The sequence below is a fragment of the Rousettus aegyptiacus genome, unplaced genomic scaffold (genome assembly GCF_014176215.1).
Source record: "Rousettus aegyptiacus isolate mRouAeg1 unplaced genomic scaffold, mRouAeg1.p scaffold_m13_p_14, whole genome shotgun sequence".
Taxonomy (NCBI): domain Eukaryota; kingdom Metazoa; phylum Chordata; class Mammalia; order Chiroptera; family Pteropodidae; genus Rousettus; species Rousettus aegyptiacus.
This window is the reverse complement of record NW_023416289.1, coordinates 34761153-34783701: the sequence shown is the minus strand read 5'-3', so window position 1 is coordinate 34783701 and position 22549 is coordinate 34761153. Positions and strand designations below refer to the sequence as shown.

At 55.8% G+C, this 22549-nt stretch overlaps 1 protein-coding gene across 2 annotated transcripts; it reads right to left on the bottom strand.

Moving 5' to 3' along the window:
• Window positions 1-1429: 1429 nt before the first annotated feature.
• On the bottom strand, window positions 1430-18269 carry ZNF787 (zinc finger protein 787). 2 transcript variants are annotated; one of them, XM_036232269.1, is made up of 4 exons: window positions 17242-17659; window positions 13978-16154; window positions 8837-8925; window positions 1430-3177 (listed from the first exon to the last, which is right to left on the bottom strand). In XM_036232269.1, exons 3-4 carry the CDS (start codon window positions 8913-8915, stop codon window positions 2108-2110), a joined length of 1149 nt encoding a protein of 382 aa, XP_036088162.1. In that variant the 5' UTR covers window positions 8916-8925; window positions 13978-16154; window positions 17242-17659; the 3' UTR covers window positions 1430-2107. The 2 variants fall into 2 exon arrangements, with proteins under 2 accessions (XP_036088162.1, XP_016009679.2); XM_016154193.2 differs by lacking the exons at window positions 13978-16154; window positions 17242-17659 and adding an exon at window positions 17852-18269.
• Between the last annotated feature and the right edge of the window lie 4280 nt (window positions 18270-22549).

Sequence of the window (22549 nt, the reverse complement as noted above, 5' to 3'; positions counted from 1 at the left end):
CTCTGAATCTTTCTTGCCCAGATGTCAGCTCCTGCCACTGGTAGGAAAGGATGAGGCAAGTGTGAGAGTTGACTCTCGCTGTCCCATCCTGCAGCTCCAATCTCAGCTGACAAAGGAAACACAGCTGCTACTTCTGAGTGACAGGCATGTCCTGCCACCTGGGCTCCCACAGCCCCTCTCCCCTGCCTCTAGAAGCACCCCTCTGTGGGGGACAGAAGGGCCCTCACAGACACTGGGCAATGTTGTCCTCATCCTTGAGTCCCAGTGCTCTCTCTGGACACACATTGTACTCCTCCCTTCTTTAAAGTGACTTGGGATCTCAAAATTGAACTGCACTCACCAATTTCCAAGCAAGGTGATGGCCACTGGAGAGAATATGCCTTTCTGACCTACGATCACATCCTCTGAGCCCCACTCCCACTGCCTGCCAGGTCCTTGGTTTTGAGCCTCTCCAGAGGAGGAGCTGGGGGTGGGGCTTGGCCTGCAAGAACACAGAGTGCCAGGTGGCAGATTCAAAGCTCAACTTCAGCACTTTCTGTCAACCCCTCCTTTGGAAGTGAGGGGAACATGGTGTCCCTCCTCCAGGCCCCTTCTGCACAACCCTAGCCATGCAGCCAGGCTGAAAGTACCCCTTGCCAGGGCTCTCTCACTCACAGGACATCCCAAACAACCAGGGACATGGGGTCCCCAGGACTCTGGCTGTGGGTCCCAGGAAACTGGGATTGGCATCAGAGGGCCTCACCCTGATGAACAAGGTACTAGCAATCTTCACCTGGCAGCGCTGTGATGGCTGCATGGAACCATGTGGGCATGAGCAATGCCTGGCACACAGGCCACTGGTCAGAGCCAGTACCCTCATCGCTTTCCCCACCCTCACTGGCTCCTGCAGTTGGACCTGTGCTGCAGAGACCGCCGACTACCCATTGGTCCCTCTTTCTCCTTCCACAGTGCAGCTTTGTCACTGGGAAGTAGCAGCCAGGGTCACTTCCAGCCTCCTCTCCAGGGAAATGTGACTCCCTCCACTGTCCCCCACTGCCAGTGGGATGTGAGAAGAGACAGGTGCATTTCCAGGCTGTCTTCCAGAAGCTGAATGCAGGGAGGAGCCTCAGGGCTGGTGGAATAAAACCACCTGCCACTGTCTCATAAGCAGGTAAGAGCTGTTATCCAGACTGTGGGAGTCCTTTAAAAAGCAGCAGTAAACAGCCTCACTTCCTAAGCCTGGAAACGTGAGGACCACCTCTCTGCAACCCAGAGCCCACTGCAGGTGACCTGATCGGGTCACTATTCCAGAACAGCCTGGTCTGCACCCAGGCTGGACATGGACCTGTCAGCTGCCTGCCTGCTCCTGGTCAGTGTCCCCCCAACAGCTACTGCCTGGTGGGGACCCCTCCACTTAGCTTCTCCCTCCTCAAGAACCACGCACCACAGGGACAATCATAGTGCCATTTATTGGCCCCCCGCACCTCTCTACCGCCACACCCAGGCCACGGAATAGAGACAACCTCGATCTCCCAGGTGCGCACTTGGAACCAGGGTTGGTTCTGCAACCGCACTCCTGAGCCCCCAGACCCAGGGCGGGGAGAAAGAGCTCAGGCAAGAAAAAAGGATGGGACCCGCGGGAAGAAAAAAAAAATAACGGTGGGCAGGGTCAGGTGGGCACGATTAAAATTAAATTCTAAAAACGAAAAGGTCACCCCGCTCTCTTCCCTTTCTGGGCACCCCCTAACCGGAAGGGCCCAACTGCTCCCCAGTCCTTGCCACCTCCAAAGGTGGGGAAAGAGAAAGTGGGGACGTTCTTTCGCTTGTGGGTTCAGCTGTCTCTTGGTCTCCAGTTCCCATGGTCTATCTCGGGCTCGGCTGAGAACCGAGAAGGGGTAGGCTTGGCAGAGGGGCAGGGTGCGGGGAGGGCTGGAGGCAAGGTAAGCGCCCCCAGCGCCCCTCCCCAAGGCAGCTGCACCACGTGGACCTGTGGCCACGGGGGAGGGGGGGGCGGAGGGAGGTCGCCACCCGGTCATGCCCCCCTAAGTCCGTTTCTCTTGTTCTTGGGGTCCTGTGCAGTGCTCGCGCCGAGCCCGAGGGGCCCTGCCCCCCCCCGGGCCCCCCGCCCCTATCGGGCTTCCCCGCCGCGGCACTCGCTGCACAGGCCACCTGCCGCCTCGTCCTCGTCGTCCCCGTCGTCCTCGCCGGCCCGATAGTAGCTCTGTCCGCAGCGGCTGCAGACCGAGGGCGCTCCCACAGCGTGGACCTTCTTGTGTCTACGGAGCGCCGCGCCTTGAACGAAGCCCTCGCCGCACTCCACGCAGATGTGCGCCGGCTCCTCGCTGCCCGCCGCCCCCAGCCCGTCCCCGTGCTGTGCGCGCTGGTGCGCCAGGAGCCCGGCCGCGTGCCCAAAGCCCTGCCCACACTCCACGCACACGTACGGCTTGGGGACCGGCGCGCGCCGCGAGCGGGGCCCGGGTGCCTTGGCCCCGGTGCCTGCCACGGCTGCGGCCGCCGCAGCCCCCTCGCCTGCTGCGCCCACCACAATGATGCCGTCGCCGTCGCCCACCGGGATGGCGATCTCGCCGTCCGCTGCCGCCGCCTCTTCGGGAGCCTTGGCTCGGCGCACGCTGGCCGCCAGCACCTTGGCTGCCACACCGGGGCCAGACAACTCTGGGTGCAGCCGCAGATGGCGCGCTAGGCTCTTGGGCTGGCTGAAGCCGCGGCCGCAGCGTGGGCACACAAAGGGCTTGAGGCCACTGTGAGAGCGCCGGTGCTTGGCCAGGCTCTTGCTCTGCGTGAAGCTGCGGCCGCAGTCGGGGCAGGCGTACGGCTTCTCCCCCGTGTGGATGCGCTGGTGCTGCATGAGGTTGGAGCTCCAGCTGAAGCGCTTGCCACACTCGGAGCAGGCATAGGGCTTCTCGCCGGTGTGAATGCGTCGGTGCTGCACCAGGTGCGAGCTCTGCGAGAAGGTCTTGCCGCAGTCAGCGCAGGCGTTAGGCCGCTCGCCCGTGTGCGTGCGCTGGTGCCGAGTCAGCTTGGACCAGTGGCTGAAACTCTTGCCACACTCGTTGCAGATGTAGGGGGCAGGTGGCCGCGGCCGGGGCGGGGGACCCGCCGGGGGTGCCGACTGGGGCGGGGACAGCTTGGTTGGGGGCCAGCTGGGGACGTCGTCGTCATCCATGATGAGGATGTCCACTACAAGGCAAGAAGGTGGGAGGGGACAAGGGTCAGAGAGGCCACAGCTCCATATAGGGCCTATCCATGGATCTCAGGCCCTGGGTTGGGCCGGGGGCTTCCACCCAGCTCTCCAACCTGGCCCTGTGTGCGCCCTCACAGGCTCCTGACAAGGTAGGTCCACAGCTGAGCTGAGATAGTGTGCTTCTCCGCATGGACCTGGCCCTTGGAGGTGTCCAACTGGTCACCTTACCTACCCCATTTCCTCAAAGTCCATCACTCCCTGGCATTTCACAAAACAGTCAACTGTCCACTACTCATCCTGTGGACTTCTCCCCATATGGGACAATGCCTGGGACACAGTAGGGACACCAGGCAGGGGCAAGGGATTCTGGGGAGAGCTGAGAGAGAGGTCCACAGAGCCAGTAGGCAGCAGCATCTCGAAAGTGTACAAGTCCAGGAGTGATGGTGTCCTAGTTGGGCTCTGGGACACCATCCTGGCCACAGGGTGGAGTAGGGAGGGGAGGAAGGGGATAGGACTGATTAACAGGGCTGCAAGCCAGCATGGGAGTTGTGGCCTCATTAACTGGGAGGGCACCCCCACAAATAACGTAGCCTCCATCACAGCCATCCTCACACTGGTCCCTCGTTTTATGGGTCCTGTCTGCCCAATGGGGCCCCGGTCATGCCATCTGCAAACTGAGGACACCCCCAGGGACTGGCTGCCTAGAGACGTATCATGCACTTGCACCCAGCCTGGCCCTGCAGTGTCCTGGGACAAACAAGCCCACCTCTTACTCAGCCATGCAGCCTGGACCATGGTCTGTGCATGCCTGCCACAACCCCTGCTCTCCCAAGAAGCCTGGGCCCAGCGTCTGAGGGCACAGTGCCTCAACCTCTAGCCCTGCACTTTGGCCCCACTCCAGCCCCACTCCCAAGAGCTCCCCTCAGGTTTCTTCCCAGCCTGAATCCCAAATCTCTAGCAATGCTCCCCTGCTCCCTCCTCACTAGACTTTAAGCTCCATGTGGGCTGCGGGGGTTCGTGTGTTCCGACACCACGCACCACAGGACAGAAAGCACTCTGACTCTGTCCTGAGGCGACGTGGGTGAACATGTGAGGAGGACTGCGATGTATGGAGGGCACTGGCATCCCAGACGTGTGGCCGCTGGTTTGTCCCCATGCAACTGTATTTTCAGCACTTGGGGGTCATCTTCACGCCCGAGGCACGTCATCATCAGCATGGCCCAGGGGAGATGAGTTTGACACATGGTTGCTGTTTTGTGAGGGGTCTGCAGAGGTCAAGGGCTCCCCCGTCTCAGCTCAGATGTGCTGCCCTAGGTGACCTTGGAGGATTCCAAAGCACACTAGACCACGAGAGTGATCTGACAGGGACATCAGGTCACCCAGGGGGTGTTTTCCAAGACATCAGTAGACATTTCCTGTGAGGAGAGCTCCATCCTCAGAATCAGGACGTCTTTTGTGTATTCACTTTTTGGATTGCTTCTCTTTCTGAACACCTGTAGCTGAGGCCCCAAGATGGGCCTGGATGTGCCCCACACAACACCCCCCCCCAACTTCTCCAGACTGGACCAGAAGGGGCCTGGTGGCAGCAGACCCAGAACTACCACCCAGCCCTGGACCCTGGGTCTGCTGTCCTTGCTGCTGACACCCACAAGGTGGTTTGGCGGACGCTGACCCCTCAGTGGCTCCTGGTAGCCTCTGCCCAGCATCTTGACCCCTTAGGTTGCGGTGACAATTCCTGCCTGGAAGAACCCACGTAGCGCGCAGGCCACTGCTCACAGCATCTGCTCAGGGAATGTGGGCACTCTCCCCACCGGTGTTCCCATGCAGGGGAAAATGACATGCCTGAGGCTCCCCAAATGCCCTGGGGATACAGATCTCATCAGGAAGAAACTCTGCCTTAGTCCCTCTCAGTCTTGGTCACTGAACAGAGCAGCATGGTGCCACAGTAGCATGTCACTGCAGGTCACAGCCAGTAGTGGGCCAACTCCATTTAGTGAGAGCAGAGGATGCTGCCCATGCTCCATGCATGAGGACTGTCCTGCAAGCTTCTACTCAGTCCCATGTGAACACACACCTGGCTGGGATGTGACCATGTGAACAACTTCAGGCCTCAACAACAGCCAGAGGAACACACGTGAGAGTTTCAGGGCCAGTGCACCAGAACAAAGGGGACTGGGGCCTGCTCCAGATAACAGACAGTGTCCCCTCAGCCATGTCTCTCAAGGAACCTTCTTGTAATCAAGGTGGGAAGGTTCAAAATTCTGGGAACAAAGGGGTAAAATCTTCAGACACCTTATACTGGTGTCCACCAGGCTCACTTCCCTGACCACGGTTTCCAAGAATGCCGAATCTGTAAAGCCACTGGTCTTGGGGAAGGAGCCTTGGACCAAAGAAGGCTCTGGCCTGGGGAGAGGGTACCCATAGCTCCCGAGTGGCTGGCCACCTCCAAGGAAGGACAACAGGCCCTGGATTCAGTGTCCTTCCCCACAATGGCTACAGAAGCTACCAAAGCTCTCCTGAAGCCCCACAGAACCTTCCTCTATGTGGGGGCGCTGCTGGGGCCTGCTCTGTCAGTCTCCTCTCTTCCTGGCCAGAAAGGCCCAAGCAGGGTGGGGGGGAAGGCTGACCTGGAACAAGCCAATCATGGTGACACTGAGGCCACCTCCCTATGATGTGTCCTGATATGACCAGTGAGACCCATGCTGGGGGCTGAGGGAGGGAGATGCAAAAAGCAGGCCCTGCCCTCCTTAGGCCCTTTCTATCCTCCCGCTTCTGGTAGCGTCTTAGGAGAAAGGTAGAGGCAGCTGGGGCACCACCTCAGGATTGCAGAGGCCACCAGGACCTGGACCAGCGTGGTTCATGGAGAAACAGCTGACTTAACTACCCAGAACCACCCACCTCCAGCAGCTGCCCAGCCATACAATGTCCGTTTGATTGAAGCCACTATTCAGTGGGTTCTTTGGGCAGCTGAGAGGGTCCCTGCAGGTCCAACACACTGCCTCATCTCCTTCCTCAAGCTCCCTGTGGGGCCACTGGCCTCTGCACCCTGTCACATGTCTCCTCCAGCGGGTAGCCCCTCCCTCAGTGAGGTCTGCATTGACCCCACCAGATGGGCCTCTCCAGATAGGGGTTCTTTGCTGGAATCCTCTTTGTGACACTGAGTAAGTCTGGGCTCCCACATCTGTGCTAGGGACACTGTGCCAGAGGGTTGCAGTCCAGGTGAGCCGTATAGAGCATAGGCACCACTGTAGGCGAGCCAGGACCATGCCTCCAATTAAAGCGGCTCATGCTGGCAGCTGTGGACAAGAGTGAACGACACAGATGGATGCAGGGACAGCAGGGAGGTCAGTGCCACTGGTGATCTGAGTTTCAGACATCAGCTGGGGCCTGGCAGGTGAACCAGCCTTACTTGAAATCTATTTTGAGATAAGATGCACGGGGTGGCGTGGCTCAGGCTGCGTGGGCCAGCGCAGGAGGCTCCAGAACTTGTCCCAGGCCCCGCACCGGGGTGCACCAGGGTTGTCCTGCTGTAGCTGAGTCTGGAATGGGCACCTGCCTACCTTCTCCTCCAGGCTACAACCTGCACCTGGTCTAAAACAGGAACCTGGCACCTGGAGGGACCCTCTGCGCCCCATTGGCAGTTCCTCAGCTCCACTCCAACCACTGGGGCTCAGAGCACTGCCTCCTCTTCTCCACACGCCGCCTTCCCTCCTTCCATTTATCCGTCCTCCCTGTGGGGCCACCAAGAGCCGCACACAAGGACCTGAATGCCTTTAGCCAGGGATGCAGCAGCGGTGGAGGGGCCAGGCTGCTTCCTGCGCTGGGATGGGAGCCTGGCCTGTCCACTGCACATGCCCACTCCAGGTGTCTGCCCTGCCCTCACACACCATGTCCCTCATGACAGGCCAGAGGAAAACTTCCAGAAACAGACTAGAGAGCTATACTGGGCCAAGCTCTACTGCTTCCCAGGGGTGTCAGCCCAGCATTGTGTCATCACAGGAGCCTCAAATGTGGCAGGCCCAGGACAATGGGACAGACATACAGCACCTGGAAGCATCTAGGCCACACGGCTTACCAGCTAGAGAGACAGACGTTCAGGGTGGTGGCACCTCAGCACAGGTTTCCAACAGACTCCCAGTGGGGGACAACAGGTTGAGTATGGGGCTGGACAAGGGGGACAACCCACCTGTGCTTTTTAAGGGTTTAATAAAGACAATGACTTGATGACATAAAAATTTTACTCCAAGGCAAACATACGTTTTGGAGACAATTTTGGAGATTTTTAACACAGACTAGATACTAGATGATATTAAGCACAAACATTTTGTTAGGTGAGATATACATTTTGTAGTTGTAGTTTTTTTGAGTCCTTATCTGTTGGAGAATTATGATTGAAATGATACAATGTCTGATTTTCTTTAAAAGCCTATGGGGAAAAAAACCCACAGAACTAAGGGCACAAACACTGAAATAAGACTAGCCAAGTGCTGCCAACTGCTGAAGCTGAAGGGGTTGGAAACGGAGTCCTTACACCATTTAATTTATGTTTAAAATTTCCATAATAAACCAGAGTTCTAAGTTAATTTTAAAAGACAACAAAGCCAAGGTCCTATGACAGGAAGGTGGAGAGTACGACTCCTGGGACAAAATTGGGGAGGATGAGTGGCAGGTGCTCACCGCTGGGGGCAGGGAGACTCTGTGCCAGCACTCGGTCCTAAGTGCCCTGGCCTCCCTGCCACCAGGGTCACCTGGCCCTGCCCTTTGGAAGCTGCTCTTCACTCTCCCTTGGTGGATCTTAGAATCACAAGCCACCCAGCTTTCTCCAGGCCCTCATCACCTTTGTCCAAGATAACACAGGGGTGGCAAACTCAGTGCCTGTCTTGTGAATGAAGTTTTATTGGTACATGGGCACACTAATTCCTTTCCCGACCATCAATGGCTGCTCTGAGCGGCAAGGACCTCTGGCCTGCAAACCCAACAATACTCCGCTCTGGCCCTTCACGGTAAGAAACACTGAAGATAGTGCCAGCATGATGCCAGCATGAAGACGCATCGACAGCACAAAAAAGTCCACACTTTATTTCTCGGGTGCCCTGCATAAAACTCTGGAAATAGGCAGCACAGCTGCCAAGAAATGAGTTCTATTAGGCTTTATTCAACAGGACATACTGTCCGTGCTCAAAGACTTTCTATGAAAGCCCAGATACCCAGCTTCCCAGACAACCAGCCCAGCCCCCTCTGTGGTCCTGTCATTCCCATGGGTCTCAGCTCATCGCACTCCGGGTCATCCCAGCCTGCTAGCATTTGGTTTGCCACCCCCAGTCTCGAGAATCTCCTGCCTGGGAGAATCAAGAGGCCCCGTAGAATGGGGCAGGGCCTCTGCCCAGGATCCTGGAAGCAGGAGCTGGTCCATGAGACACAGGGAGCAGGGGGCATCCTCAACAAGGTGGCTCCTTGGGCCCCCAGGGACGTGCAGCTAGAAGGAAACTTGGAGACTCCCCGGTCCTGGAGGCAGCGAGGCCAAGGCCAAGCTCAAGCTACCAGTGACCAGAGCCTCTGGAGGAAGAATGGGTAGTCCCAGAGTCACAGGAGGGGAGGCAAAAGGAGCCAGGGGAGGACACAGGGTCAGCTGAGGACCACCCGAGGCCATCTCACCTGGGTTCTCATGACTGGCCATCTGCTGGTCTTCGGAATCCAGTGGCCCCGGAGACCAGGCCTCTTCCCGCAGCTCCATGTGTGGGTCCCTGTTAGAAGGGGATGGGACAAAAAGACAGAGTTTACAGGAGGCCCAACAAACATAAAAACTGGGAGGGTGGGCATGTGGTGGCCTGATCACCACCACCCTGCAGTGCCCAGCCCGGCCCACAGACAGATGGCGCAGAGCAGTGGGTGCCTGAGGGATGATAGGATGGCCCTCTTCCCCCACTGGAAAGGGGACCGGCCCAAAACACAATCACAGGTGTCCGGGCGGGGGGAGTGGCTCAGAGGCTGCAGCCACTGTGCTGGGGGTGTGCCCAAAAGCACCAGTCCACCTAAGGGACAGCCCACTGTTCAACATGTGTGGGGACCCTTAGCATGTAGGCCTGGCCTTTTGTGCACCCTCACAGCCCGAGTCCTGCAGTAGTAGGAGCACCACTGCGACCAGCAGAGACCAGTCTCGCCTCACAGCTAACAGCACAACAGGAGGAAGGTCAGGGAGGCCTGGGAGGGTCTCTGAGAAGGTGGCGCCACAGTGACAGCCTGCGAAGTGTAAGGGCAGGGACACCAGCACACCCCAGCTGGCCATATGGCCAGCTTAGGCCACATGTGTGGACAGACACTCCTGAAATGCAGGGTCCTCTGAGGTAGGCACCATCACACTTGTTTTACAGATGGGGAAACTGGGGGTCAGAGATGCAGCAAGGACCCCTGGACAACAGCAACTGGGCAGGGCAGCTGGGTTACTTAGTGCGGGTGGTGCCAGGACATGAGGGCACTGCCCTGCTCGGCCGCTCAGCTCACAATCCATGGAGCAAGGGATACACCCGCCTGCAGCTCTCTCCCTCTGGGCTTGCAGGGGCCCTGCCCTCAGAGAAGCTTCCCAGTCCCCCACCCCCACCCCTAGTCCCCAAGGGACCCACTTAGTGCCTGGCACCTGTAACATGGTGGCCAGGGCAGTGAACCTGCACGGTCCAGGTGACACAAGCACAATCACAAGGTGGACCCTGCCTGATGACCCCACTCCTGAAGCTCAACTGAGGGGAAAATCCAAACCTAAAAACGCTTCTTGCAGTAAAAAAAAAAAAAAAAAAAAAGTTCATAACAGCAAGAATAAGAGCAGGGAAAACCAGAAAGATGTCAGCAATGTGGAGGAACAATGAAAGGACGTCAAGTGGACACAACCCAAGGGTGTCACAGTCTCAGAAACAATGGCCAGTGGCCACTCCTGGATAACAGAAAAAGTAACTGTAACTTTTTAATCTCCATTTTCTCAACTTTTTTTATAATAGATAACCACTTCTATAAGGGAAAAACCACTTCTATAGTAAGAAAAAAAGACCACACCAGCTTGGCGGTTCCTTAGATAGGAAGCGGTTAGCAGGTGACCCTGTGATGCCACTTGAGTTGTGCACCCGAAATAAAACACACATCCAAACAAGATGCGCACGAATGTTCTCAGCAGTGTCACTCATGGCAGGAAAATCAGAGACAACTCAAAGGGTCCGTGAAAGGGGCCAGTCACAAAGGTCCACACAGAGAGGATCACGGAGAGACAAGAGACTGTCAAGGGCAGGGCTGAGAGGGGCTGCTCCTGGGCAGTGTGTTTATGTGTGAGACTACTCCTGGGTATTTTGGAGTGATGAAAGCATCTGAAACCAGACGGTGGTGAATAAATTTGTGAATACATTAACCACCAAGCTGTACAACATAATTAAAGAGGTGAATTTTACAGTGTGTTGTGTCTCAAATTAAAAAGTAGACTAAAATGCTGCATAGGGCCCTGTGATGACAATGAAAAAAGCCAAGTGCCATGGAGAAAGGGGGATGGCAGAGACTGCTCCTCTCCCTTCGTCTCTGTCCAAACTTGTCTGCCAGGTAGTTAGCCTGCTCCCCTGGACAACTGGCGTGCAAGGTCACAGCAGATGCGATGTCCCATCTGAGCCTCCAGTTCAGGCCCAGCTTCCTGCAGGGAGGGCATGGCCATCTCCGCGAACCCGGGGCTCTGGGAAGTCCTGGGCCAGGCAGCAGAGGGCTCTGTCCCACTACCCATGCAAAGCACCCCCATGGGTCAGCAGGTGTTCACAGCAGTCAGGAGCCCCACTGCCCAGGAGACGTCAGAAGGGGAACCAACAGGGAAACACACATCCCTGCACACATACACACGCACGTGTACACACACTTTCCACGGTGGGAAGAGCCAGGAAAACTAAGGGGAGAATGCAGCAGTAGGGCTGGTCTTGAGGGGACATCATGCCACTTTGTCATGTTATCTTGAGCTCAGAGCACCAACAGGTATGGCAGGGCACGTCACCCCGTCTCTTGCTGAAGCAGATGAAACCCCTGCATGAAGGTGCATAAACCCCTTCTCCCGCAAGAGGCAGCAACAGACTTGTCTCAGATGCGAGGGCTGAGGGAGGGAAAGATCCTGTTCAGCAGTCTCTCCTCTAGTGCCCCAGGTGCAACAGCCACCTGCCACTGTCACCTGCTGTACAAGCAGGCAGACCTGGTCACTTCTGTTGGTCTTCGTGTCTCCAGACACACAGCTTTTAGGCTTCTCTATTCAGCTTCTTAGTCCGTGCCGGGAGCCCTGAGCCAACACAGGAGATCAGACATCCCTACACACAGTGCACATGCATCTGAGTCTGCATGCGAGGCACACACACCCGATTTGCCCAACAGCTAGAACGCTCCTGCTTGTGTATTCTAATGCCCTGCACATGCACCAGCCTCTGCACACAGAGACCCGGTTGGCACTGCAGGGTGCTCCCGAGTGTCAAGGAGGGCATCCAGCAGCCTGACCCAGGTCCTTCCTCCCTGGCTTGTACACACACGGCCGCTGAGGTCCGTGGTGCCCCAGGGTCTCAGAGCCCAGGCTGTGGCCTCTCTCACCTAGGGGCTGAGTGCAGACAGTGTTGTGGCTTGTGCAGCCCCAACATGGGTTGTAGGCCTGCAGCTCCCTGCAGGGCAAGATCCCCAGAGCCCTGGCTGGAGCAGGCCTGGGCCATTCCAAATGTAGTGTCAGAAAACCTGTGCAGCTGAAGGTGGGTCCTGCCCTGAGACCTCCCCAGACCTCTCCACCCCGCTCCGCCACTTCTCAGCTGACAGCTCAAAACCCCCACCACAGTGCTGACTGCCACACAGCCATGTCCTCACCCTGCTAGACCCCATTCCCTGTGCACCCAGATCCAAGCTCTTGAACAATCCAATTAGTGTGCAGCCGAAAGGGCCTGGCAGCGGGCATGCTGCAGACAAATTATTGTTATCAGATCCCACCCGCCTCCTCTGGACACGTGCCTACTCAGCACCCCTGCTCTTTCTTCTGCAGCCAGCTCGTAATCCTCCCGTGGCCAGCGGCAACTCCACTTCTGAGACAGGGTATGTGAGATCCCCATGGTCCTACCCAAGAGAAATGAAAACACACAGCCACACAAAAACTTGTACACACGTGCTCACAGACACATAAAGCACAACGGCCAAAAGGTAGAGCCGCCAAATACCCACCGGCAGATACACTGAGGCACAAACTGTAGTAGCCACACACTGAATGCACCTCATCAGAGGAAGAAACAGTGAGGGAGCTGTGTCATGGGTGGTGGGCGTGGACGTCACTATCAGTGAACCAGCCAAGGAAAGACCACGTAGTATGGTCCACCTGCACGAAGGGTCCAGGACAGCAAGTCCAGAGAGAACATAGCTTACAGTCCCCAGGGTGGGACCGGGTATGGTTGCTTTTCGGGATCATGGAAATGTTCTAAGAGCAGCACGCTGACAGTCACACCTGCCTGTGGACACAATGACACCATAAAGTACACCCATGCCAGTGGATTGCGCAGTTGGGGACCTACATCTCTATTATGCCGCTGGCTGCTTAAGGAAAACTTAGCCCCTACCTAAGCCACCCACTGCATGCCACCAACTGCACATGCCCACTGCACCGAGGCCAAAATCCAAACCCTGCCCCGGGCCCCAGCAGACCTGGCCCCTCACCCCTACTGGCCACTGCCCACCTCCTCTCTCTAGAAAGCCTCACCACAGTCCTCCGCCTGCCTGGGCCACTGACCTTTCAAGGGTCCACTCAAATGTCACCTCCCTGGCAGCCCAGGCCACCCCACACCACATGGCAGGGCCAACTTCCTTCCCGACAACCCCACTGTCCAGAAGTCTTCCTCATTTCCTTCCTCAGGGGCTGGTCTGCCCACAAGCTCCCTGCAGGCCAGCGGGCTGGAGCTCACAACCTGCTGACTCAACAGAGACCACCTGGGCCCCCAATCCCTCTTCAGCCCAGCTGGTTCCACCAACAGCCAGATCCTCCCCAGAGTGGTCCCACAGGGTTGCTGACAAAAGCCCTCCGCCCTCTTGGCCAGCCCTCCTCTGCTTCCCCTTTCTGTGAGCAGATTCTCCTCAGTCCAGGCCTGACCCATCCTGCCCTGGCTCCACCCCTTGAGGACCCTCACCTGTGGTCTCTGCCACTCCATGGGGATCTCACATACCCTGTTTCAGAGGGAGTGGGTCTCTTTGGAACTTTTTATGTTTCTCCCAGATGGCTGGTCTGCTAAGATCCCCCACCCCAACTGGAGTCAGCTGATAGCAGTGTCTCCCTAGGCCATGTCCTGCGTCTTACTCGGCTCCCCGTGTCTAGAAAGAGCTGTGCCCAGCAGTCCCTTGGGGCCGCAGCTGTTCCCCCGACACACACACCAGGACCACCGCAGCAGCCCCCCACCCTAGCCTCCTAGGAACCCCCCTCACCTCCAGTCACCCTCCCCACATCCTCGGGTCAGCACCCCTACTCCCATCTTCCAGCCTCCTCAGCCCAGAAAATAAGCAAGGCCAGGGTAGACATGTGTGGCTCCAGTCACCACTCCACACCTTCTCCACGAGAGAAAAGTTTCTAGAATTCCTAGCACCCTGAACTACTGTGAAGGCGCAGGCCTCCTTGGGAGTGATAAGAGCAGAACAGCCACCACCCAACCCCAGACCTGGGCCATAGGCCACCATCGTGTTCCCAGCCCTTCTAATGTCTGCGGATGTTCCTGACTCTTAAATGTTGGTAATTGTTTAAATCAGGGGCCCCCAAACCCTGTGCTGCTGATCAGTACCTGTCTATGGTCTGTTAGGAACAGGGCTGCACAGCAGGTGGTGAGCAGCAGGTAAGTGACTGAAACTTCATCTGTCTTAGTAGCTGGTTCTCCATTGCTAGCATCACTGCCTCAGCTCTTCTTCAGATCATCAGGCATTAGATTCTCACAGGAGCACCAGTCCCTGGTGCCAAAAAGGTTGGAGACCACTGACTTAAACAAACAAAAATGTTCTTTGGGCCAAAAAAATAAAAAAGATCGAGCTCATGGGCCACCTTACAGCTGTTGCCCCTCAACAGGGCTGACAGGCTAGACTCCCCATTCTCTGTGTGGGTGTGACTCTCTCCCCCTGGCTTTTCTTGCAGACACTTCCTGACACCTCGCCCATCTCCTCCCTCCAGATGTGCTGCAGACCAGGGAAAACAGCACCTCCACCAGGAAGCCTTCTAGACTCATCCCTCCTCAGCTCAACTGTCCTCTCAAGTAGCAGAATGCATTTGTTAAACAGTTATATCAAAGATCCCAGACACAGGATACTGTGGGCACAGAGTTTTGACCCAAACACCACCCGGGAACGAAGGGCCATCTCTCCCATGGACTCCACCAGCCACATGACCTTGGGCAACGTGCTTCCCTTCCTTCTCCCTAGTGTCAAGATCAGTGAGACAGTGCATGTAAGGTGCTCAACGAGGAGCCAAGTACCCAGTAAGTTGCTTGTGCCACTGGGACACTGACCAGGACTGTTAGAGGCTGATGCCGGGGCTCAGGTCAGCTCAATAGCCAACCCAAGGTCACATAGCCAGAGCAGCAGGGCCAGGACAAAGTGGGCTGGCCAGACTCCAAGGTGGCCTTTCTCCTCTCGTTCTTGCACACTGGCACTTGCTCCCTATAGCCCACATTGTTACAGGTGAGTCCTACAACCTGGCGAGGTCCCCCATCCCTACCCGAGCTCCAAGAGGACAGGGACTTGCCCCCAGCAGAGATACCCCACACAGCTGCCCCCAAGAACCCATGACACTTGGACTGACCTGCCCCTGGACTGGGCGTAAAGGCCAGGACCACACCTGACACTTCTCTGGGTTCCCTGCATCACCCACTACAAGGCCACAGGGGAGAAGACAGTGTTCTGTGAATCCAAGGCTGGGCAGACAGAACCAGGAAGCCCCAAGGTTCTGTGTTCCTACAACAGCCCCAACTGCCCCTCCTGCCACCCATGTCCCAGCCACTTGTGAAAATCACACCTGAAATGAAAGGCTGGGTCTCAGAGTCCCCAGAGCCAGCGAGCATCCCTGTGCCCCATCAGATGAGCCCAGGGTCCCCAGCCCAATGACTGATGCCTAAGAGGACTCAGAAGAGCCTCTGTCTTCCCAGACCCCAACCTTGGCCAAGAGAAACACATCACCAGAGATGGCAGCATTAAGGTAAATGCCCAAATTCTAGAATCACATGCAGACCCTTGCTTAGACACTGCTGTGGGGTCTGGGACTCATTCCCACCCCTCTAAAATAGGAGTGCCACCTCCACCCCAGGGCCTTCCAGGGCTTAGGACGGTGAGTAACAGGCACAGGGCAAGCACCTGCCAAGTGCTCAGTGAGTGTGGTAACATCTGTAGTGTGCCTTCACCAGGAGGCTAGGGCCACAGCTGACCTCTGGAGGCCTCAGGCAAAACTGAGGAGGAAGTCCAAATTAGGGGCTGTGAGATGCATCTGAGCACAGGTTGAGTGCCTGAAAGTTGAGTGCCCAGTGACAACCAATGATCCTAGGCAGCCAAGCAGTCACTAGAGGCCACAGCCAGATCTTTGCCATTGCCTGCCCAGAGTTTACCACTGTCCTCCCTTGAGCCCAGAATCCTCTTGGCCAATTCCTCTCTGTCCTCTGAGACTCAGGACATGCCACCACCCCTAGACATCCTTTCATGACCTATAGCTCCTACAACTCTTGGGGGCTATCCTGCAACCCCACTCCCCCACCCTCTGCCTGGTGCTTCTATGCATGTATCTCCCCACAGGCCTCTGAATTGCTCCAGGAAAGAAAATGCCACCTAGCATCACCCAATCTGTGTCTGACCCAGGGAAACCTCAAGAAATGTATGCCAACTGACCCTCCTCTCCTACTCCACAGCAGGGGACTGTGTCCGTGTGCCCGTGTGCCCAGCACTGCCAAAGCTAATTCAGTGGATGGTGGACTGCACTCTTCACCTGAGGGGACAAAGAGGACACAGAACATGGGAAAGGGGAACTAACAGGTCCAAGGTCATGGTGCTAGAGGAGAGACCCCGAGGGAGGCCTAGGAACACTTGGCTCCTGAGCCCTTTCCACACACTGTACACATCCCTCCCTGGCTCTGGAAGGAAAGCACCACAAGCCTTCCTACCAAGCTCAACACTGGCATCTCACTCATTTTATTCAGCAGAACCCAAAGTTAAAGCCACTGTCTATAAAGTCACAACAGTATGAGCAGTGGAGCTGAGATTCAAACCCAGATCTGGGTGATTCCACAGCTCTCAGCTAACAGGCAGTAGTGCCATTTGTGGGCCGGACACTGTCATTCTTCAGCTCCACCAGGGTGGGGCTGAGGGTTAGGCCTGGAAGGCTTCCAGGAGGAAAAGGGCAAAGATATGAGCTAACTAACACAAGGAGGAACCTGATCTAAATGTTCTCTGGGGCTGAGGGCCGAGGGGCCACAGTAGTGGCAGCAAGCAAGCGCCAGCTGCATTTAGCAAAGAGGCTTACAGTCTTAGGGAGGATATAAGCCAGGATCAACAGCAACTGTGCTTCCGTGAGCCAGGACAGACCTGCCTCCCAGCTGGATCCTCTGCAGTTGCCCAACTAGGGACCTGGCACCAGGAAACAGGAAAACACCGGCCAAGTCACTCCCTCTTTTACTCTGACTGTCCTCTGGACTGGGCCAGACGGGAACCCTCCCTGAGCTCCCACAGCCCCTGGCCCTCTCCATGCCAGTCCTGGTCCGGGGCGGGGGGGCCGTTCTGAGTGCGCGTCTGTGCTACTGCTCCTGACTCTCGTCTTTGGTGCCCAGTACTGGAAAAGCCTGGTCCACACTCGCTGCCTGCGGGTCACCTTCCTGTCTAATCACGCCATGCTAAGCATGCAGGACCCCGCAGGTCCGAAGGGCACTCATCTCCACGAACTGGAATGTTCCCCTTTGTTACAGGGAGTGAAGGGGGGTGGGTCACAGGGGTGCGGTTTGGAGCCTGGGAGGCCTCGGGGGTAGCCACCGGACCCGGTCCCCGTTTAGTCCTGGACTGTGGGCCACGCGAGGCCTGACCTTGGCCCAGTCGCTTTCCCCTGAGCGCATGCGTTTCCTGCCCCTGTCCGCTCGGGAGAATGAATGAGCCTCTGCCGCTGGAATGCCGGTAATTACCGCCTGGATCAAAGACCGCACGCGGCCCGCCCGGGGCAGCAACGGGCCCAGCTGTTTTGTAAAGGGGAAGGAGTTGGGGGCAGGCCGGGGTTTGGACAGGCCCCCTGAGGCCGCCGCTTCCGGTCAGGCGTACTTGGCCCGTGTGGTCCCTTCCCCCACCGGAGCCTCAACTTCCCCCAAGAGTTGCCACCGCTTCCGACCACGACCGGCGGGGGAGGCCGGGGAACTCAGTGGCCCTACCCCGAACTGAACCCCAGGACCGAGCCTTACGCCGGGCGCACGCGCGATCCCCGCCGCGCACGCGCTCGTCCGCGGCCCCGGCGCGCCCCCACCTGCCCCGCCCAGCGTCGCGGGCCGCGCGCCCTCACGCCCCCCCCAGCGGCGCGCACGCGCACTCACCGCCCAGTCGCGCTCGCCGCCCGCCTCCCCGCCCGCCCCCCATGCGCAGCCCGGTTCCCGAGTCGCGCCACCCAGCCCCGGGCGCACGTCCCCCGTTCCGGCGCCCTCCCCTCACCTCCTCGGTCCCAGGGCCGCCGCGCCGCACTCCTCCTCCTCTCGCCTCCCTCGCGGATGGTGGCAGCGGCAGCAGCGGCGACTCAGACCCTGGGGTCAGGGGGACGGGCGCCCAGGCCGGAAGTGACCTTCCTGGCCGCTTCCGCCCGCGCCGCTCCCCCCTCCGCTTTCCACCCCCTCCGGCCGCCACCCCGTCCACGCCGCTCTAGGAAAGCGAGCCCGCGACCCCCTTAGCCGCGGCCCCCTGCTCTATGGTGCGGAGCGGGCGTCCAGGGAGCCACTTCCGGGCGCGTCTAGGACGCGAGTCCTCCGCCCGCCCTCTATGGCACCGCGCGCCGAGGGGCAGCAGCCCCGCCCCCTCCCCGGACCGGAGGCGCGGGCCCGGCCCGTTAGGCAGAAACTTCCGGTGTCTGGGGAGGTGCCCTCCTCCCCTCGGGGCTCGGGCCCTCGCGCCTGCGCAGCCCTCTCCCCGCTCCGGTCGCGGGCTTAGCTGTGCGGGTAGTGGCGCGAGCCGCTCGTGCCACCCTGGTCCTCCAGCCGTCTCTATTGCTGTAACCCCTTCCCTGCCAACGCTCCCCGCAGTGGCCGGCGTCCGCGCTGGAGCAGTCAGTCGTTTGTGACTCTGCACCTTGCGTTACGGGACAGAGAGCGTACTGGCCTTCGGCGCCGGCCCAAGTACGTGTGTTGCCCCATTTCTGGAGTAACAACGCCTTGTGTGCCTCCAGGGGATTTTCACGCATAAGGTCCTATTAACAACCTATAATCGAGTCCCATTTTGCAGATAAGGGACAGAGTTCGGGTCGGTCGCAGAATTTCACATGCCTAGTGTGCAAGGCCTGGCCTCGAACCTATGGAGTTGGCTCCCAGTTTTAACCGCGTTTGGTCACACTGCCTCCCAAGATAGAGTATCTGATCACAGCAGCGTTGTACCAGTCACCAAGCTTGGGAGTTGGAAAGAGCGGGTATACAGTTCGCTCGTTGAATAACACCTTTTACAGCCTCGATTTAGCGAGATAATCTGTAAATTTGCTTAATTCCACTCCAGGTTCACAGTAAGCTCTCGGCGAAAACGGTGATTGTTAGTATTAATTAGTAGTAGTATTTCTACTGATGTGGGTGCTAGAGTATACCCTAAATTCTAGAGTATGGAGAGTATACCCTAAATTTTCAGTGCCATCATCAATCATAAGATGTGCATTGTTGATTTAACATCTTTCAGGAGAGAAAAAAAAGCAGGACTGTACTAAAGGGTACATGTAAATAGCAAGATGTGTTGTCTGGCCTTCAGAAATATCACAAAGGTAAATGTTTCAATACATCTGACAACAGAGGGAAAGCGCTATGACAGTAACAAACACATTATTATTATGGGTGTGAAGTTTACACCACAAAACCTGTTTATGAAAAATGTCACTTATCTGTGCTCCTCTGAATCCGATCATTTACGTGTCTGCAGTGGCCCAATGATGGGAGGGGACAGCTTCATCCTCATTCCTGTGCCCAGCTCCCAGCTGGCCAAAGTGAGAATCTAAATATTGGAAGCTGTGTATTGAAGACAGTGGATCAACAAGCTGCAAGGAGCAAGACAGACCCGAGATAATACATGAGAAATGACTTTCTGATTTAAGCCATGGATCATTCAGAGTCTCTCTTGAGCCAAACCAAAGTTGGGACATTTCCTGAATATAGAATGGGGCTGCAGTAGAGATGGCTAACTCTCCACCAAAACCTGCTCTTCCCTTCCAAAGGGTGGAATTACTCATGGGACACTGCCCCCAACTAGGGTCAGCGTTGACCAGTCCTCCTGGTAACTGAGTGTGACCTTGTTATTGGTTCTCACTAGCTATGAACCTGGAAGGGGACCCCCACCAGAAGGTAACTTGATCTTGGACTTTCAGGCTTCAGAACTGTGAGCAATAAATCTCTGTTGTTTACAATCCACTCAGTTGGTGGTATTTTGTTATAGCAGCCCAAACAGACTAAGACATGGCTTTCCTTGTTCTGGAAGCTTCCCCTATGCTAGTTAATACAGGGTTTGCAAATGCTAGGTAGTAAAAGCAATGGCAAGACTCTCCTTCAGAGATTCGTTAGCATCTAGATATAATTGAAAGTCATAGGACCAAATTAGATCACAGGGAAAAGGGAGTGACCTGATTGAGTTCTGGGACCCCCACATCCCTAAGCCTCCTGAAGTTTGGATGTCCAGCTCTTCCCTTAAGACCCCTTCTAGAAAAATTCCCATTTAGGCCTCAGCTAATTCCACTCAGGTTTCAGTCATCTATAACCAAAGAAGCCTGGGTTGCCCACAGTGTGTTGAATGAAGACGGGTTGGAGGAGGTGATGTGTGAGCCACTGGTGTGGCTGTGCTCACAGGAATCGCAGTGCAGGGGACAAGGAACAGCTAGAGCCTTTACAACCCTCTCAAACGTTCCTCCTATGACATCTCATCTACTGAGTGACAGGAACAGCCACAGTGGGCAGAATGCAGATGGAGAGTCTGCAGCTGTTGAAATGTAGATGGTAAGAAGTCCCCTGAAACAGAGAGACAGATAGACAGACAGACAGACACATACACACACACACACACACACACACACACACAATCACAAAATTGCACTTTTCACATTATCATGATAGTAACTATCTCTTGAGTTTTCTTTCTTTCCTTCTTTCTTTTTGTTATGGTGACATCAGTTAACAAAATCCAGTAAGTTTCAGGTATAATCATCTCTTGAGTTTTCATCACAGGCTGGACAGTGCTGAGCACTTTACTTCAGTTAACATCTCTCCATGTCCCAGGCCCCACTGCTGCTAGCCACCAAGTCAGAATCTGCATTTTCACCCAACCATCAAAAGTACTTCTTGACCTCGAGAAAGTTTGAGATGTGCAGATGTCAGAAAACTCCAGGACACTCCACTAAATTTGAATTCCCAACAAACAATGAATAATTTTTTTTTTAATGTGAGAACATTCTGATGCACAACCAAAATAATTCTTGTTGTTTATTTGGAATACAGGTGGAACTGTGCATCCTGTGTTTTTATTTACTAAATCTGGCAATCCTGGGTAGCAGACACCGTGGGTTGTTCTGTAACCCCATCCACCCTCGTCTCTTCACTGACTTTCCCATATTTCTCTGCCTCCTTCGTGCATCCCAATTGCTAAGGGGTGCATGGGAGGGAGGGGATAACTCCATCCCTGGATTTTAAGAAGCAGGAGTAACACCTGTCTTAGAGTCAAGCCAGTCAAGGTAAAATAATACCCCACAGTCACTATCTTTGGGTAGGATGTGACCCAATTTGTGCTGATGTGATAGGGAAGGATTTTGAGTGCTGTTCTGATAAACAAGCTCACTCTGCCTCTCTTTCTGGATATAGGGTATGATGCTTGGAACGGTGGCATTCATTTTGCTACCATGAGGGATACCAGCCAGAGAACAGATCCACACCACAGCAAGCAGAGTGAAAAGTAGGAAAGAAGACAGGCCCTTCGTGACACTTTTGAACAACTGAATCAAATCCATAATGGAACTGTCCCTTTCTCAGAGCTTTTTTGCTGACCAACGAATCCTCTCTTGAGTGTGAGCAAGTGGAGATGATTTTCCCAAGGCCTGTAACTGAGTGCATCCCAATGAATACGGATAGAAACTATCATTGCTCCCTTTTCATGCAGGAGGAAACTGGTGATGGGACAGAGGAGCTTATATGCCCAAAACCTTGTTAGTTCCAGGCCATGCTGATAGCCATCCCCTGGTCACCCAAATGAGGAAGCTTCTTACTAATGGAGACACCTAAGGCTCTCACATGTTCAAGGCATCTTCAGACTCACAACGTTGCTTGAAAGAGGCCAGGGAGACTCTTGTCCAAGTTTTAGACAAAACAACAACAACAACAACTGAGACTCAGAGAGGTTGAGTAATATGCTCAAAGCCACACAGCAAGTGGTGGAGCTGGGATTTAAACACAGCCCAAAAAGAGCTTTCTAACACCCCCATTATGACCAACCCACTCCTGTCCAAAACCCTCCGATCAAGGAGGAAGTCAGAGCTGCTCAGCCCAGCCTCAAGACCTTTCATCAGACCCACTGTTCCAGACTCAGATCTCAGAGCCCTCGCCACCGACCCCCTAGGTAACACTAAGCTATGGCCATGGGGAACTACTGGAAGTCTCCCAGCTGTGCTGCCAGCTCTTCACTGGTAGATGTTTGCTCCAGCTGTCCTCTCCACCCACCACCCTCTCTCATTTCCTCTAGCTAATTCCCTCTTGTCCTTCATGACTCAAGCAGGTTGGGTAACCCCTTGTGCTCCCAGCCCCTCCCTGTGCCACCCCACTATAATGACAGCCCCTCTTGTCCTGAACTCACAGTAAGCAAGGGCAGTGCTGAGACTGAAACCCTGAAAGTCTTGTCATTGTTCGAGGCTTCCTTGTTCGAGGCTTCCTTGACGGTCCCCCCACACACTTCAGATGCCAGTGCAAGCCAAGGGTCTTCACCTGTGCTTCTGGTCAACTGGCTATAGATTGGAGTTTCCAACCACCTGTCCTTGTGATCAGTGAATTTGCTGGAATGGCTCAAAGAATTCAAGAAAATCTGTTTACTCACTAGACAGTTGATTTATTTCAAAGGCTATTTTATTTCAACAGGGTATGGTTGAGGTACAGAAGGAAGGAGCTTCTGTCCACATGGAGTTTGGGGCCCAAC